The sequence below is a fragment of the Saccostrea cucullata genome, unplaced genomic scaffold, assembly GCF_032062105.1.
Source record: "Saccostrea cucullata isolate Sc308-1 unplaced genomic scaffold, CSIRO_AGI_Scuc_v1 ctg815, whole genome shotgun sequence".
Taxonomy (NCBI): domain Eukaryota; kingdom Metazoa; phylum Mollusca; class Bivalvia; order Ostreida; family Ostreidae; genus Saccostrea; species Saccostrea cuccullata.
The window spans coordinates 12,618-30,000 of NW_026941516.1; the positions used below are offsets into that span (position 1 = coordinate 12,618).

The 17,383-nt window shown below is 33.9% G+C and overlaps 1 protein-coding gene across 1 annotated transcript in view; it reads right to left on the reverse strand.

Moving 5' to 3' along the window:
* Positions 1-745: 745 nt before the first annotated feature.
* Positions 746-17,383, reverse strand: part of LOC134257978 (uncharacterized) — a gene marked incomplete at its 5' end in the record, with an annotated part of 120,719 nt that continues 104,081 nt past the window's right edge. Inside the window, 21 exons of the mRNA XM_062740550.1 lie at positions 746-1,601; positions 2,189-2,232; positions 3,615-3,673; positions 4,399-4,419; positions 4,939-5,245; positions 6,126-6,348; positions 7,530-7,742; positions 7,891-8,092; positions 8,717-8,828; positions 8,908-9,088; positions 11,686-11,783; positions 12,506-12,645; positions 12,780-12,930; positions 14,004-14,402; positions 14,544-14,901; positions 15,076-15,287; positions 15,429-15,612; positions 15,726-16,034; positions 16,135-16,298; positions 16,507-16,720; positions 17,061-17,210. Of these exons, the coding sequence (XP_062596534.1) occupies positions 1,125-1,601; positions 2,189-2,232; positions 3,615-3,673; positions 4,399-4,419; positions 4,939-5,245; positions 6,126-6,348; positions 7,530-7,742; positions 7,891-8,092; positions 8,717-8,828; positions 8,908-9,088; positions 11,686-11,783; positions 12,506-12,645; positions 12,780-12,930; positions 14,004-14,402; positions 14,544-14,901; positions 15,076-15,287; positions 15,429-15,612; positions 15,726-16,034; positions 16,135-16,298; positions 16,507-16,720; positions 17,061-17,210 (4,218 nt within the window). The remainder of the gene's footprint in view (positions 1,602-2,188; positions 2,233-3,614; positions 3,674-4,398; positions 4,420-4,938; positions 5,246-6,125; positions 6,349-7,529; positions 7,743-7,890; positions 8,093-8,716; positions 8,829-8,907; positions 9,089-11,685; positions 11,784-12,505; positions 12,646-12,779; positions 12,931-14,003; positions 14,403-14,543; positions 14,902-15,075; positions 15,288-15,428; positions 15,613-15,725; positions 16,035-16,134; positions 16,299-16,506; positions 16,721-17,060; positions 17,211-17,383) is intronic.

Consider the following 17,383-nt stretch of genomic DNA (forward strand, 5'->3'; position numbering starts at 1 on the left):
TTAATTTTAAATTAATGTTTAGCTCAGTTTTAAATAAAGCACATAAATATTTTTATAAATCTTAATATGACGTTATGTATTTGTGAGAACTATTCAACTGCAGCAAAAGCAATTGACCTTGACTATGACTTTTCCTGAAACTTCAATCTTACTTCTCCAAAATTTGCATTTAAACTAGTATTAAGGAAACTTTTACAGATATAATCATGTAAGCTTATGCACATGTACACTTTTGATCTAATAAACAAATTAATTTTTAGATTTCAATGTTATAGAAATTAATCAAGATATCCTAACAAATTTCATGCCCTTATCTAGATTTTCGTGCTGCATTACCAATATACCCTTGGCTAGGCAGTCATGTCCCATGGACAGTTCCTAGTTTACCTTTTAACCTCGACCTCTCAGTTTGATCCACTTTTTCATAAAAACTTATCTTTGTCACATCTATTTGAACAGTTAGAACTTGGGCTTTCATATTTTGCAGGTGTATTCTTTGGGTAACATGTTTGTTCTTTTGAACTTGACCTTGGAGTTTGCATGACTTGCATGTGAGAAACTTTAACCTTTGCAAAAAGTTGCCTAAGAGGGCATTTGTGTTTAACAAACATGGACAGAAAATATGGAGACTAACAAATGGATAGAGAGAAAGTGATAACAATAGTTTTTACCCATCCACAAATTTTTGCTGGACCCTAATGACTCAAAAACATCAAATCCGAAAAACTAAGTAATTATACTTGGCAACATTTTATTTACAAACAGTCATATTTTATAAATGCAATAGCTATTTCAAAAGAATAGATATCTACTTGATAGCAAAGTATTTGAATCATGCAGATTTCATAATACATGTATTAAAAATGTTTTTCTAACTTGTTCAATAAAAGGTCAATGGAAGTACCTGCTATAAGCCTCTGTATAATTCTTCCATAATTAGATGGAAATGAAAGTTTAAAGAAATACAACATGAAAATGGTAAAAATATAGTAATGTTATAATAATTCAGATCAATAGATATTAAAGTTAATACAAGGATACAAATTATGCTTCTTGGGTATACATATGATATATGCAATACATGTGATATATGCTATACATATATAAAATATATTTCATAAAAATTATACTTTGGATTCTCCTGTATCATCTTCAGGATTGACTTTATTGTAAAAATTCAGTTTGGGAAGATAAATTTTACCCCCTCTTTGCTGCTCTTCCTGATTTCCAGACAAAACAGTTTCCTCAACAGCAGACTGAAGTTCCAAAGAAGGATGGACTTTGCTTCTTTTCTTTAAAACAGTGGGACCAGAACTTGGCTTTGGCTTCTTAGCAGACACTATTTTTGGAAGGTTGTCGTCATATTTTTCCTGTAAGTCTTTTGTTTCCTCTTTCCCTAATTTTTCTGGCATACTTTCAGATGTAAGATTAACTTTTCTGGTAGATATTAATGACTTTGCCCCGACTGGAATTAAGGGTTTGAATGTAGTAGAGGTGTGACGAGCAAAAACCTCAAATGATTGTGTGGTGTCTATAGGTGGAACTTTGTCCTCTACATCTATATTTTCTGATTGTTCATCTTCACTGTCACTCAGAAATTCCTGACAAAAAAAGTTTAGTGGTGATAAACTGGAAGAAATTAAAGGTATAAAATGGAAACATAGCTTATATGTACACTTATTTACAAAGCTTTATGTTTACACATTTATACTGTACGTAAACATTTCCAGAAGTTAGATTTGTAAGACAAGGAATATCTAGTGCAACAAAGATACATTGTTGTCAATGTTCAACATTATTATAAACATATATCACAATGTCTCTGTCCTTTTCAAAAAGCAGAAAACAATTCACCTCAAATTAGGCATCCATGTCAATTCTATAGACATTAAGATAAATGTAGGGGGACTTAATTCTTATCTGTAGAGAATGGAGCTTAACTCTACTGAATGTCAAGATACATGACTGTATTACCTAAAATATATACCACTTGTGGTACAGAATTTTAACCTAGCTAGCTTGTAGAAAGACCAAAGAAAATTTGATCAGTAAATTCATTTTTTTTTTTTTTTGCTATACTAATCATCATTAATGGTACAGTACTTGTGGTGATAAAATAATTGTACTAATTAAATTAGGTTTAAATTCCATAATTATAATCAAATTTGCTGAGGAATATTTAGTAAACCTGTTGAGAACTCTCTGCATTGGTTGCTGGATCTGTTACATCATCTGAAATTTTAAATTACATATGATGAATGTATAATTTTCATCTGTAAAACTATATTTATTGGTTGTTAACTATAGTTTACAAATGCTAATCTAAGTTTATCTGTCTGTAATAAAACACTAACAATAGATTTTGTTGATAAACATAGATTAACATCTGTAAACTATAATTGACAATTGTGAACTATGGTTAAGGGTTGTTAATCATAGTTTCACAAATTGTGAAACTATATTCATCAGATCTTTAACTATAGTTAAGAGTTGTAAACCATACTTTACAAAACGTGAAACTGTACTTATCAGATGATCTTGCAATCGCAAATGATTGTTTTCAGTGTTAAGTATAGTAAAAGGTTCTGAAACTAAATCCCCAGTCACATTTCCAAAAACGAACAACGGCTGACAGTTTTTGAAGTAAAAATGGGATTTTTTGGGTGACAGTCGGCAGTTTATCGGCCGCTGTCTTGCCCAATTTTGACCTCTTCTTTTTGTTGGACAACCAATTTTGTGTTCATTGGTCAAAATTATAATTTTTTCTGCGTCGGTGTCTGATTTCTTCAATTGAAGTTATCTGTCGACCAATCATCAGCGGTCAATTTAGGAAGTTGGTCGTCTGTCGTTCGACAATAAGGGTGTCCAAAATTTCGACCGACGGTTAAAATGAAACTGTAGCTCAGAGCTTGATGATCGGGCGACGATTGGCTGACTTGTGAATATTTAACCTATGAGGGATACATAATACGAACGAAATTTTGATGCACGGATTGATATATATTTTTGAACGGAAATAACATAGATAATAATTTGTAATGTATTTAAAGATATTTTAAGTATTCTTTGCTGCTTAGATATGCGCCATTTGTCATTTTTTATGCAATTCTATACAATATTTTGCACACATTTTCAACATTGAGTCAAAATCTTACAAAATTCTGCTACTTTGCCTTGCAAACATTACTCATGTCACCTATCTGAATATAGATCTATGAAAAATATTGCTGATTTCTAAAGAAAAGATGTTTTGTGTTATTTATCAAAGTCATCAGTGTTCCAAGAAATTAATGTGACTGCTCCGTGTCGCCTGATACTAGTGTTGGGCGATCATGTTCTTTCAGCCGACAAGACCAGAAAAATTGAGTCGCCCGACCATTGACTTAAATGTGACTTAGACAATAGATTATTGCATTACCTAGGGTTTACATATGTAAAATATAGATTAACGTTGTTAGCTATAGTTTACAGTCCGTACACTAATGTTCACAACCAATAAACTTGGTTTATCGACCGTGAAACTATTTTTAGCTCATTTTTGTGAATTTGGCATGCCATAACTAAGTTATCTCAACAATGTAGATTATTTGGTTGAATTCACAAATATCTTTTACCTGTCATGTGGTTTTTGAAGCTGACTGTTGATTCAAGTGATGCTTTAGAACCAAGCAATCTGTAATATAAAACAATAAACATTTATAAATATACGAAATAAATGATCATGCTCACAAGAATCACACAGCAATTAAGAAACCAACACAACATTTGCCCCAAAAGGTCACCTAGCTAATTCTCATGCAAAATATAAGTTTATGAAATTTAATATGTATATACATGTAGATTGCAAAACAACCGAATTAAGTAATGTGCTACATTTCAGTGGTCAGATATTGGAATCTTAGCTATTTTTGAGTGAAAAACAAAGAAATTTTTTCATGAGAATGTGCAGATACAGACACCATAATAGGATCAATTGTATGTCAAATAGATCTGCTTGGCACAATTTGATGTGATATGAAAATGACATCATAATAGCCCTTTTGAAAAACCTTACTGCATCAGTAGAAATGAAATTTAAAATTTGCATTTACTTCACATTAGCTGTCTTGTGAATGCAATTTAATTCACATTTATTTTAATTCACATTATTTTACTTCATATTAATTTGCATCAAATTAAACTCTCCGTGTGAAAAGGGCATCAGAAAAAAACAGCTCAAATGTGCAATCATTCTATCAAATGTAATGCATACAAAATGGAAGCATTTAAAAGAAGCCTTTATTTTCATAAAAGACTGATTAATGAATAATGTTGCGAAGCTTTGTTATTAATGGGTACTACTTAAGGATGATTCTACTTATCAGAAAAGGTAGGTTCTGCAAATGAAAAAATACATACATTTTTCCATATTCTTCTTTTCTGCAAAAAAAAAAAATTAAATAAAATTAATTAAAATCAAAATGGAAAAAAAATCTAACTTAATTAAAAAACATTATTGGTAAGTTTTATTATAGAACATTCGAAAAAGAATCTTTGCGATGGAAATTCTAACCTTCACATACCCGTAATATTAAGGGAAACTTTTCTGAGTGGTGTATGTTATTGTTTCAAATAGGATATATACTATTATAAAGTGTACATTTTTTTCTATTAATGATACATTAGACTTGCATGTAATAAAATTAATACCAGTAATTAATTCATTTTCTTGACACTCCCCCCCCCCCCCCCCCAAAGACCCAAGAGACAAGAACCTTAAAATTCATTATAAATTTATTTTCCCCTTAACTCATTGATATTTTAAACCAAATCTTGTTGAAGTTGGTGATTCAAAAGAACCTGAAAGATACAGTACAACTTACACATACAGATAGCAATAGCTAAATCACCTTAGTTGCTCATATGAGCTGATAAGAAAACATTTAATTTTTTGTATACCTTTTGATAGCCTTGTATCTGAAAATGCCAAGACCAATTATGACAGCTAGTGCAGCAACAACTAGAATCACAATAAGTGCGATCATCCAGGGCAGGAGCTCACAGTTTGGCTGATCCTGAGGACATGCGCACCGGTAGTGGTTGATTTCATTATAACAGATGAGGGGTGCCACACAGGGATCACTGAGACATTCATTTATATCCTCGGTACAGTATTTCCCTTGGTAACCTCCTAGACATTCACATCTGTAGTAGGCATCAAAACTTTGTGTTCTATGCGTGTCATTGCAAGGATAGATACCAGTAGCTGTAGCAAATACAGTTTAGATGGATTATATAATACTAAACTGCAGTTTTTATGCCCTTTAAAAGAAGTTTTGGGGTATCCAGTTTATGAAAGTCAGTTTGCTTTCCATTCATATCCTGGATTTCAAACTTCACAAACATCTATACACAACAAAACTACATTGAACGGTCCTGTAAATGTTCAACCAAGCCTGTAACCTTACTCCTCACCATAAAATTAACTGCAGCTATGAAGGAGAGACTTCAGATGCATTGTGCAAGGACATATTGAAGAAGTGGTATAAATCAAAATCTGACTTTAAAAAATATTCACAGAACTTTTGAAAAACACTATAATTGTCAAATGTGACCAGTGGACATGGGATACTTAATTCTCCTTGGCACCTGATTCATTATGTGTTTTAAAGGGCCTATGTTTTAAGCTCTAAATGTGAATATTTTTGTGAAAAGACTTATGAGATTGACCTCTGTTTTATCTTTCCAATTTAATTGATTTTTTAATTTTGATTTTTCCGATTCCCCATTTATAGTGCCTTAATTCTTCTTGGTTGTTAGTTTGGCCCAGTTTAAAGTCTTGGACATTGAAACTAGCAAATAACATGTCCTTTTATCTCAATCATTTCACTAACACAAAACCAAAAAATAAAATTATCTAAATTAAAAAACTACTAGATAACAGTTCTTCATTACTAATTCCTATATTTAATCCCCCCCCCCCCAGCTCCTTTTTTTAAAAAAAATTAATTTGAACAAGTAGAGGTTGATCTCTAACTTTTGACAGTTATATATCAAATTGTAAGTAATCAATTTGTAAATAATCAATTTTGAACTATTATCTTCATTTTGAACAACTAAGTAACTATATTGAGGCAGAAGCTTACGTTGACAAGTTCCCATATTGTGACATGGAGATTCCATAATCCCGAATCTGATGGTCACTGGTAGAGATGTGCCATTTGAACTGTCCACAAAGAAGAAGCTAGTTGTCAGATTTCCAAATTGGTTCATTGGTTGAGAAAACTCTACAGTATAACTTAGCCAGGACATTTTCTCTGCACTGTGAGGCAATTTATCAGTAAAGTTGACCGCACATGGTTGAAGTATCTGTCAAAAATTTAATAACTGGATTACAGTATCACAATGAGTTACATACAGATTTAAGATTGCACACTAATGTATTTCCTTTCTGCTGACACCCAGTTGCTGATATTTTACATGTAATTCAATCAATTATAAATGTTTATATAAATGAACTTTCAAAAACAAATTCCTTATTGTTCCTTGCATTCACAGAACTTTCAGGAGAATTAATCTGTATCAAATACACATTCAAAAATTACCAAGCTCACCCTTATCAAATGTTATCAATACTGTTTACAAGTCTTAATTAAAGCAAACAATCTCATTAAGTATCTTAGATACAACATCAGATTCTACAAAAGTTTGGTCCTATTAAGATCTAGAGATACTCAAAATGAACTAGAACCCACCCCCCACCCCCACCCCTAAAAATGTAGGTCACATCCATCTTTTAAGCATAACTGGTAATGTGCATCCCTTACAACATGCAAGCTCAAGTACATTAAAATGGGTATGAACCAGATCTAAACTTTTTGTTCATAAACATGGAAAATGTGAACATCTGAAGCAAGTCAGTAGTGTACTTCCCTAGATAAGCAAGTAGGACAGACTGACAGACAGATGGGGACAGACAGATGGACAAACAGATGCAGAGGAAACCTACAGTTCCCTCCGGTTTTACCGGTAGGGGACTAATTATTAGATCTAGTTTGGCCTACGCTTGGCTTATATTTAGTTAGGAATAAACAGGAATCAATAAATATAGGTCAGATAGAGCCATCCAAACAAATCTTGTGTGTAGTGTGTATCCCTTGATGCATCATCCATACACAGCTGGTCCAATTTTGTGGGGCTTATAGGTAATTGGGAACAAATTATGCTCCATTAATTTTGATCTGCAGAATGTAAGTCAGACCAAGCATCCAAAGTAAATCTATCAGTATGCAACCATTGATGCAATAAACAAGGAATGGATCTGCATCAAAATCTTTAACCTTGTTACTCATTTAGAAAATGTAGGTCACACCCAGAATCTGGTATAAGTCTGGTAGTGCACATCTCTAGATGCATTATCCAAACAGGTATGCTCAAACAATATCTTATTACTTGGGAATCAATTAAGCCGTGATGCTGATGCCAGGGGGTAATGCACTATCTTGACTTTTATGATGCTTAACTTATAATTATACATAAAAAATATTTACAGAATTGGGAACATGTTTTGTACAATCCTTCTTGTTCTCTGGAATTTTGGGATTTCTGTTTGTCTGTCCAAAAACTGAGAAGTTTGCTAGAAAAGTTGCAGGAGAATGCAGCTGAATATGATCATGTTCCTCTACATCATATGCTCCCAGCACGGCCTGCCATGTATCATTCCATTTTTCAGTGTTAAAGTCATTTTTGGCTTCAAGCAAAACCTGGAAAAAATCAATATTGAAAATTGTGAAAGAAGGAAGTTTTCAATTGTTTTCTACACAACAAATATGTCTTTTAGCAATGTTAACAATATCTTTGAAGGACTGTTGTTACTTTTTACCTATAATGTACATAGTACATACTGCTTACAGTGATAGGTTCTGTTGGATCATCGTGAAGTATTGACTGGCCATTGTAAAGCAGAAAAACAATAGGAGGATCATTAACCTCCTCTATATGAATTTCTAGAATGTCTGATGAATTCTGTGGATCAATGTCTTCATCTATTTCATACATAACGATATTGATGTATTCTACACCAGAACAATCCTGGCATGGACTGTAGGAAAAGCTAAAAAGAAACAGTTCATGTTGAATTATTAAGAGTTTATTATAAATAATAAAGAACAATTTATTAATGTTTATACAATGGACCCTCATTTATCCGGACGCTTTGGTTCCCAGTCAATTTGTCCGGATATGTGAAGCATCCGGATATCTGAATCACCAGTTAAACAAGATAGAATAACATTTAAAAATTTCGTTCCAATGAAAAATCGTCCGGATACTGAAGCATCCGGATATCTGGCATCCGGATATCTGAAGGTCCACTGTATACGTTTACAATTGGTTTTTCTAAAATAACTCACAGTCTTTCATCGATCACTCTTTCTATACATGTATTCGCACGTAATAATTATGACTTTTAGCATTTGAACTATACAACTTTTATCAGGTTATCTTTCATAATGTTTGACCAAAGTAAAAAAAATTGAAATTCCCAGTAATCATAACATAAAGTTATGCTAATTAGCCATGCAGAGCTTGTCATATGCCATAGGAGAAGCTTCCAAACCGCTTAAGTCTATATTTAGAGTCTGAGACTGTGAAAAGTATTCACAAATTAATTATAATCATATAATATACCACCAATACAGTAAATTGTACCACTAAGTTAAGATAATTATTGACTTACTATCCTTCTGGAGTCAATGTTGCAACTCCAAACTGTAATGATTGGTGAGGTAGTTCAAAGAGAACAGTATCTCCTTCAGGATCAAAGGCCACAAGCTGGTAATTGACAATACCTATCAAAGAGAATGAGAGTAGTGACTAGCCTGAACAAAGTCAACATCATTCCTTAACAGTCAGTAAAAAGATACAAACCTGAATCTTCCAAAAGTGAGATGGTGTTCTGGCAGTTAAGCACTGGTGGTTTATTATGCATTGTCATTTCTACATCAGCCAATATGAACATGGTTTCTTTTCTGAAGTATTCTTCTCCCTTTTGTTGGATTGATCTTCTTTTTCTTAATTTTTCTGTTTCTCTACTATATGTATTGCACACCTGAGAGAAATTTAATGCAATTAGGAATACATAAACGTTTTGTACAAAAATATGCAATGAAGATTTTATCTAATCTATAACAAGAGGCCCAGGGACCACATCGCTCACCTGAGCAAATTGGCTGGGAAAAAGCACAACTCAGATCAGAACTGAAAAGTTTACTGAAAGAGGCGCGGGGTGAATTTAATACTACTTGTGAATGCCTTCATATTAATACAGCATATTACTTTGCTGTTCTTGATACAAAAGATTTGTTAAAAACATTTTCTTCCTATATGTAACTTCATAAAAATTTGAATTTGATTCCCTTTGTTTCCCTCCCTACCCCAAAGGGCCACGATTTGAATAAATTTATATCAGGATTTGAACAAACTTAATTCTACACTACCCCAAAAAGCTTGCATATAAATACTAGTATCACTAATCATGGCTTTGCTATTCTAGAGAAGAAGATTTTTTAAAATATATTTTAAGGTTAAAAAAAGGATCCCCCATTGTGACCCCACCCTATCCCTGGGGGGTTATAATTTGAACAAACTAGTATCTACACTACCTGAGATTGATTCCATATAAATATCACTAATCATGGCTTTGAAGTACTTGAGAAGACAATTTTAAAGATTTCCCTATCTAGTCCTATGTAAAACTTTGATCAGCCATTTTGGCTCCACCCTACCCCCGGGGGTCATGATTTGAACAAACTTGAATCTAAACTACCTGAGGATGCTTCCACACGAGTTTCATCTTTCCTGGCCCAGTGGTTCTTGAGAAGAAGATTTTCAAAGATTTTCCCTACATACTAGCTCTTATGTAAAACTTTGATCGGCCATTGTGGCCCCGCCCTACCCCTTGGGGTTATGATTTGTACAACTTGAACCTACACCACCTGAGGATGCTTCCACATGAGTTTCATCTTTCCTGGCCCAGTGGTTCTTGAGAAGAAGATTTTTAAAAGATGCCATTAACTTTTCAATAATTCATAATTATCTCCCCTTGGAAGAGGGTGTGGCCCTTCATTTGAACAAACTTGAATCCCCTTCACCTAAGGATACTTTGTGGCAAGTTTGGTTGAAATTGGGCCTGTGGTTCTTAAGAAGAAGATGAAAATGTGAAAAGTTTATGACAACAACGACGACTACAACAACTACGACAGGCAACGGACAAATTTCGATCAGAAAAGCTCACTTGAGCCTTCGGCTCAGGTGAGCTAAAAATAAAATAATTCAAAACATTGATGAAGGACAGGGAAGAGGAAAACAAGCACATACTTTTAAATAGGTTAATCTGTGCTGGTTAATGAATTTATTTTCTGGTGATCTTAATTGTGTATGATTTTTTCAATGTGATCATTCTTTTATAAAAAAAAAAAAGAAACCAAATAAAATTGCTGTAATTGATGCTGACATTTATCATAGCAACTATTATGAAGTTTTTCAATAACTTTGTAATTGACAGACAGTTCTTTTCTGCATGCAAACATTGAAATATTTGTTGTTTATATTTTTTAATGCCCCTGTAAATGAAGTTTCGGGGCATATAGTTTTCGTCTTGTGTATCCGTCTGTCTAGCTGTCTGTCTCTTTGTCTGTTTGTCCACAAAAACTTTAACCTTGCCCATGACTTTTTATTTAGTGGAGCTTTGACTATCATATTTCACATGTGCACTCCTTGTGACAAGACCTTTCTTTGGGAACCACCAAACTTGACCTTTTGACCTTGACCTAGGAGTTTGACCCTCTTTAACACGAAAATTCCAAATTTTTACTTTGGCCATATCTTTTGAACAGCAGACACCAGGGCTGTTATAATTCATATATATATTCTGTGTTAAGAGCTTTCATTGGTTACCAACAACTCTGACCTTTTGACATCGACCCTGGAGATTTCAGTACTTGTGAAAAAACTTTAACCTCGACCATAACTTTTGAACGATAAGAGCTAGAGCTCTCATACTTCACATATGTAATCCCAATGAGAAGTCCTTTTATTGGATACCAAGAACTTTGACCCTTTGACCTTGGAGTTTGACCTACTTTCTAAATACAACCTTGGTCATAATTTTGAAGGGTAAGAACTATGGCTTTCATACTTCACCTAATTAATTCTTGTGACTAGACCTTTCATTTGATATTAAGAACCTTGACCCTTTGACCTTGACCTTGGAGTTTGACACATTTTTACACAAAAAATCCGAACTTTTTACTTTGGCCCTAATTTTTAAACGCTAGATTTTAGGAATTTCATATTTTATCAATTCGTTGTGACAAGACCTTTCTATTGAAACCAACAATTTTGACCTTGACCATTTCCATTTTTACGAGAAAACTTTAACTTTGGCCATAACTTTTGAATTGTAAGGGTTACCCTTCGCTATGTTGCCATACAGGGGCATCAATGTTTCACAAACACATCTTGTTTCTCTCTTCATTTAAATGGTAGGGCTTATGTAAGTAAAAAGCTTTTGAAGTATAAAGCCTGGTTCTATACTAAAAAATAATACAACCCACCAAGTGTATGTCAGTTTACAGTTTAACGTTAAAGTGCTGTAGATGGCAAAGCATTTTGAAAAAGCAAAAATTGTTAAAAATTAAAGTATACCTTGACAGTAATTGTTTGTGTGTTAGGATCATGCATCTCTTGTTCCTCTTCAGTAAGATGAGTGCAGGTCTTACTGCTGATCTCCCAGTACTGCATGACTGTACAAAAGTATATAGGGGCATAAAAATATACAAACAAAAGATTTTACTTTCCGTTTTTATATAAGCCAACTGTCATCCATAGAGGTCTTGATTTAAAAAGCTATCTGAATTTCCATATGAAAATGTAATTATTTAATTCTTATGTATAAATTTAATCATTTTTGGAATTAATGCAACTGAACTTTGGTATCTTGAACAATGATATCTCAACCATGGATATATTAAAATTTCACTAGATATAATTTTGAGCACAATAAAAAAAAAATTCACTAGATATATTATTTCTGTAAGTTTGGTCAACGTAGGACTTGAAGTAAGTTGGGAGTATACCCAATCTAACAACTTTAACCAAGTTGGAAAATATGCAACCTTTATATGCATAATCCATACAAGTTTTGTCAAGTATATGGTGATTTGGGAATGAGACCTGCTTTTTAAACTTTAAACCTGCTCTATCAACCCTAACTCAAAAATGTCAACCTGGAAATTTCATGGAATGTATTTGCTAAAAATGCAGCATCTGAAACCTGACTGGTAAAGTGAATCATACTGATGCAATATCCATATGTAACTCAATATTGGACAAATAATTGCTTACTAAATAGAAAACACTTTCAAAACTTTAACCTGACAAGTGGATGCCAAGAGTATAGCATAACACCTCCCCCAAAGGGGGGAGAAAAGGGGTCTCTTACTTTTTCATGTAAACAAATTCTTACTTGGATTCCAGTGAAGCAACATAATTCTTGTTCCATTCTGAATTCCTGACATAGCATTTGGATATGAAATTGTTACAGGTCCAGGCATTGGAGTGTTTCCAAGTGATACAAAGGAGAAGGCAAATTTCTGACTATGCATCCTGGAAATCATATGTACTGTACATGTATATACAATTTATGTTGTATTTCTTAGCATCATGAGTACTGTAAATTTGTTCCCATTTAAAATTCTTGATTTAAGGTGGTTTTATTTTCCAATTTTCCCTTGATATACCTCTTATACAGAAGCCTCTGGACCATGTCATTAGAGGTTGCTGGGTCTTGTATGTAAGGTACAAAGTTAGTGGAGGCATCAGAACTGTATGTGGTCTCCAGATCTCTCTGTGTTAGCTTAGTCACAATTATTGTTTGCCTAGAGACCAAACCTGAAAAATCAAGAGTATTTTGTTTTGATCTGGAAAAAAAAAATCACTAATATGTCAAGTTTAAAATTTCAGGATATTTCTGTGTCAGCTTTGTAACTACTGACTCACCATTCACTGACCCTTATAGATATACCCCCTAGAGTGGTACTGTAATTTCTTTTTAAAAAGTGCCTAAATACAATTTTCTAATGTGACCTTGATGGCCTTGGTTAGAAAATAAGAGGCTAATGGGCAATAATGCTCACCTGAGTAACTGGTCCTGTTGTTCTTCACAAGATTTTACCCCTTGTGGCCCCACCCTACCTCTTGAGCTATGCCTTTAAACAATTTAGAATGTACACTACCCAGGAGGCTTCCACAAAATTCTCATCTTTCCTGGCCGAGTGTTTCTTGATGAAAAGATTTTTCCTGTATTTCAATGTAAATATTTGATTCCTTATTGTGGCCCCCTCCTATCTCCATGGGTCAGGATTTCAATAATTTAGAATCAACACTACTATAGGAAGGATCCACATAAGTTTCTTTTTTTCTTGTCCAGTGGTTCTTTCAAGATATTTCCTGTCTGCTTCAATGTAAACCTTTCAATCCCTAATTTGGCCCACCCTACTACCAGGGCCATCACACGAATAATTTCACAATGTACACTAGAGCTTACAGCTAGAGTGGGCTAAAAATATGACACATGGAATATACATTCTCTGGTTGTAAGTATTTGTGTCAAAGTAATAACATATTTTAAGCTCATGAATAATCTTTAAAGTAAGGGTTTCTTTTCAGTACTTATTCACATGAGAGTGGGACCATAATGAACCGAGTAAAGATTTTACTGAAAGTCCTCCAACTTTGTGTGTGGGGTGGGGTTGACGAGGAGGGGGTAAGGGAGAGATATAATTCAGTATTAATCATATTTCATTTCAAAGATTATAAGTAACTTATACAATAAAATTAATTATTTCATTGTCATCAACAAACAAAATATTTAACAGGCATCTTTAGAGAACATATTTTCCAAGGAATGATGACAACCACAGCATAGAGACTAAGTCAATGTTATGTACTAAACATTAACCTACCACTTGGAGTTGAGATGTCAAGGTCAGCAGTAGACCTCTTTCTGACAGAGAGTGAGAGCCTCTCTTTGATGGCTGTTCCATTGGTGGAGGTGGCTATCACAGACTCACTGTTGGTGATGACTACAACTCCTAGACTCTTGTTTGTACATAGCATGGCTTCATTGCACAGACGCATGGTCACAAACATCTGTTTCCCCACTGGCATCAAAAAATGGTTATTTTCAAGGTATGTCAGGTTTGAATAGTCTTGTACTGACTTCAATTCTGAAATCCTTGCCAGTTTTTTGCCATTTATCCACAAGGATCCATTTCTGATTATAGCTGATCCAGACATGTTGTAGCCAACCCAAGTACATGGAACGATATCATCCGTGTTTTCTTCAGATCCAACACAAAGATCTGTAAATAACGATCTAAATGTTTACTTATTCTTAACACTCAATTTAAAAAAATTAACATCCTTTTTCACAAATAAATCCTTAGCATTTGTCAGTTTATGCAAAGAGTATGTCATATCAATCTTTTTTTCTGTGATCATACCATATCTATTGACAGACGGATCATCAGATTTTGTGAAGGTGATGCCCACAGTGGTTGGATCATGTTGTTGCCAGGAAGCTTTTGGGGACACCTCCTCTGTAAAAGGGATAGTTCCTGGGATGGTTGTATTTACTGATTCTACCTTTGGAGGGATCAGAGTTACAATCACACCTCTAGTGTCAGTGAAGACCGTGGTATGACCAGCCCCATTGGTACAAGTAATGGTGGCATAGTAGGTCTGATCATGTTCCAGTATTCCACCTAACTGGTCATTAATGCCGACAACATTCTGTCCTGTAGAGGTGAAGTTCTGGATATCTGTAGATCCTGGAGTTGTTCCTATGGCCCAGGTGTATTCCTATGAAATGAATTAAATTTTGGGGTATATGGTACTACTTTTTCATAATTTCATTTGTGCTTGATGTTTATTTTCAGATATGTTATGCATATAGGCGAATGTAAAATTAGCTATCTGTATTCTTACAACTATTTAATTATTTTATAACAAATGTAAAAAAAAAATTATACAAACCACAACTCCACTTTCATCGTCATCACACTTCCATATACATTTAATTGTGTCATTTGACTTCTGATAGTGAGCTGGTGTGCTTTCCCCTTGTGCAACATCAATGTACAAGGCATTTTCCATGAGTTCAGGGTCATATTTAGGAGGGGTGTCATCCACATAGAAGCCATCAGATGAGGCAATGGCTGTGTCCCCTGATCCACTTGTACCTCTCACTAATTAAGTAAAGTAAGACGTTAATATTCATCATTGCTATTTCTTTTATATAAATTTTGCGAAATAGACATTTTTTCATTTCTATGAGCCCATTACATAAACTTATGGTAGATCAAAGCAAGGATTCAAAATCTCATAACCTGTTAAGTAGTATGAGATAGGTTCTTCTGATGGATGTCCAGTCTCATTGTAGATTGTCCTTTTGGAGGGTAAGCTTATATTGGTCAGTGTAAAGAATTTCTGAACTGTTACTGTGGCATTACAGTCAGCATCACAGCCATAATGGGAGCAATCACCATAACAGGGAATGCAGGGATGATCAATCTGTAAAAGAATAGAATCAGTACAAAATCTTCATTCCATTTCATTAGTTCTATACAATATATGAAGCAAAATACTTTCTAGACAATAAAAGCAATTTAAACAGCAAGTTGTACCGGTGTGAATTCCACTGCATTAGTTAACAATGGAGATGTTCCGACTCCAGCTTCATACAACATGATAGGATTGGTATAACTGATGAACTGAGGACCAGACCTACACAGGGTCCCTACAGCGGGGGGCATCTCTAGACCAGACAGAGAAGCTTTAGTTGACCAAACACTGAATCTGTCTTCATGTGGTGGGATCTCATTGTGTCTTTTGAAGACATGGAAAAATAACAATGCATTGGTGGACAACTGTGGAACATCACAGATTTCATTGATAAACTCTTCCTCCACATACACCATCATACACCATTTGGTCTGTAATATAAGAAAACATGCGCATTGAAGATTATTTGTCAATGAATAAAATCTTGTTTCTGGTGGTTAAATTTTTTTGTTCACCTTCAAAATTACTTACAGACACTGAATCTTCGTTCTTTACGACAAAATCAATCTTGTAGTTATAAAAATCATCACTGGGATTGATTTGGATTTCTGTCTTTAACTTGCTCATTTGTCTGGTATTGTTAACATAACGACACCAAGATACAATAAATGCACTTGCATCAGAACGGTTATCAGCTACAAAACAAGATGTGAAAAAGTGTTGAAAATAACATTTAAATTGAAAATATTTCAAAGCTACGTGTTTTGAATTTAAGCTTCCAAATTCTGGTAAAAAAAAAAATTTTTAAAAATTCAAAAAAAAAAAAAAAAAACATAGGAAAAAAATAATGAACAATATAAATTGGATTAGTATTTTCTCACAGCACAAAGTTCAAACCCCTACCTGAGTAGATTTGTATTCCACAAGAGTCGTAAGCCAGACTTCGGATTGTTTCTGGTTTATCAATGACACTAGAGCCCTGTTCATCCACCACATCATAAGGCGGGTAGGTTCTGTTGTCTGGGGCCTGTGTAGTGGTGGTTGTGGTGGTGAAAGTCTCATTCAAAAGAAAACCTTTGTTAAGAATGTAATCAGTACAGTTGCAGCCTTCACACATCTGAAAATATAGGTAATCAAAGATTGAGAAGCTCATTTCAATGAATGTTATTTACAGGTAAAGTATATCTCACACAATTTTCCTTCTAGTTAGTGTGCATCCCAAGATCAAAATCTATGTGAGTTTTGTTTAAGTAGGACTTGTAGCTGAAATGAACCTGCTTCAAAAACTTGTATTATTATGGGCTTCATAGTTTATACCATCTATCAGTGCATGGTATTGTTAATTTATTTTTGTTAATCTATAATGCAGACCCAGGTTCAAGTTACATAAGCTGTTTTGATACAATTTTTCTCATAACTGGTTGTTTGTACGCTGGAAATAAATGTAGCACCATAACCTTTGGAATTGGATTATCATAACAGCATCCACATCCAATGAATTCTTTTTCTTCAGTGTACTTAAATGTTGCAAAGCCTCTCTCTGGTCCATCCCAAAATAAAATTTCTGTTACAGCATCTCCATCCTTATCTGCTGCTCTTAGTCTAAACTGAATAAACAAATAAAAGCAAATTTAATATTCTCAAAAAAAGAGGATTTCTTCCCCTTTGAAAAAAACCTGTTAGATGTAAAATTGTATAATATCATCAGCAACTTGAATAACAACATCAAAACAATCTGAATAATCTTATACCTGTTTCTAGGATCTTCACATTTTAATGT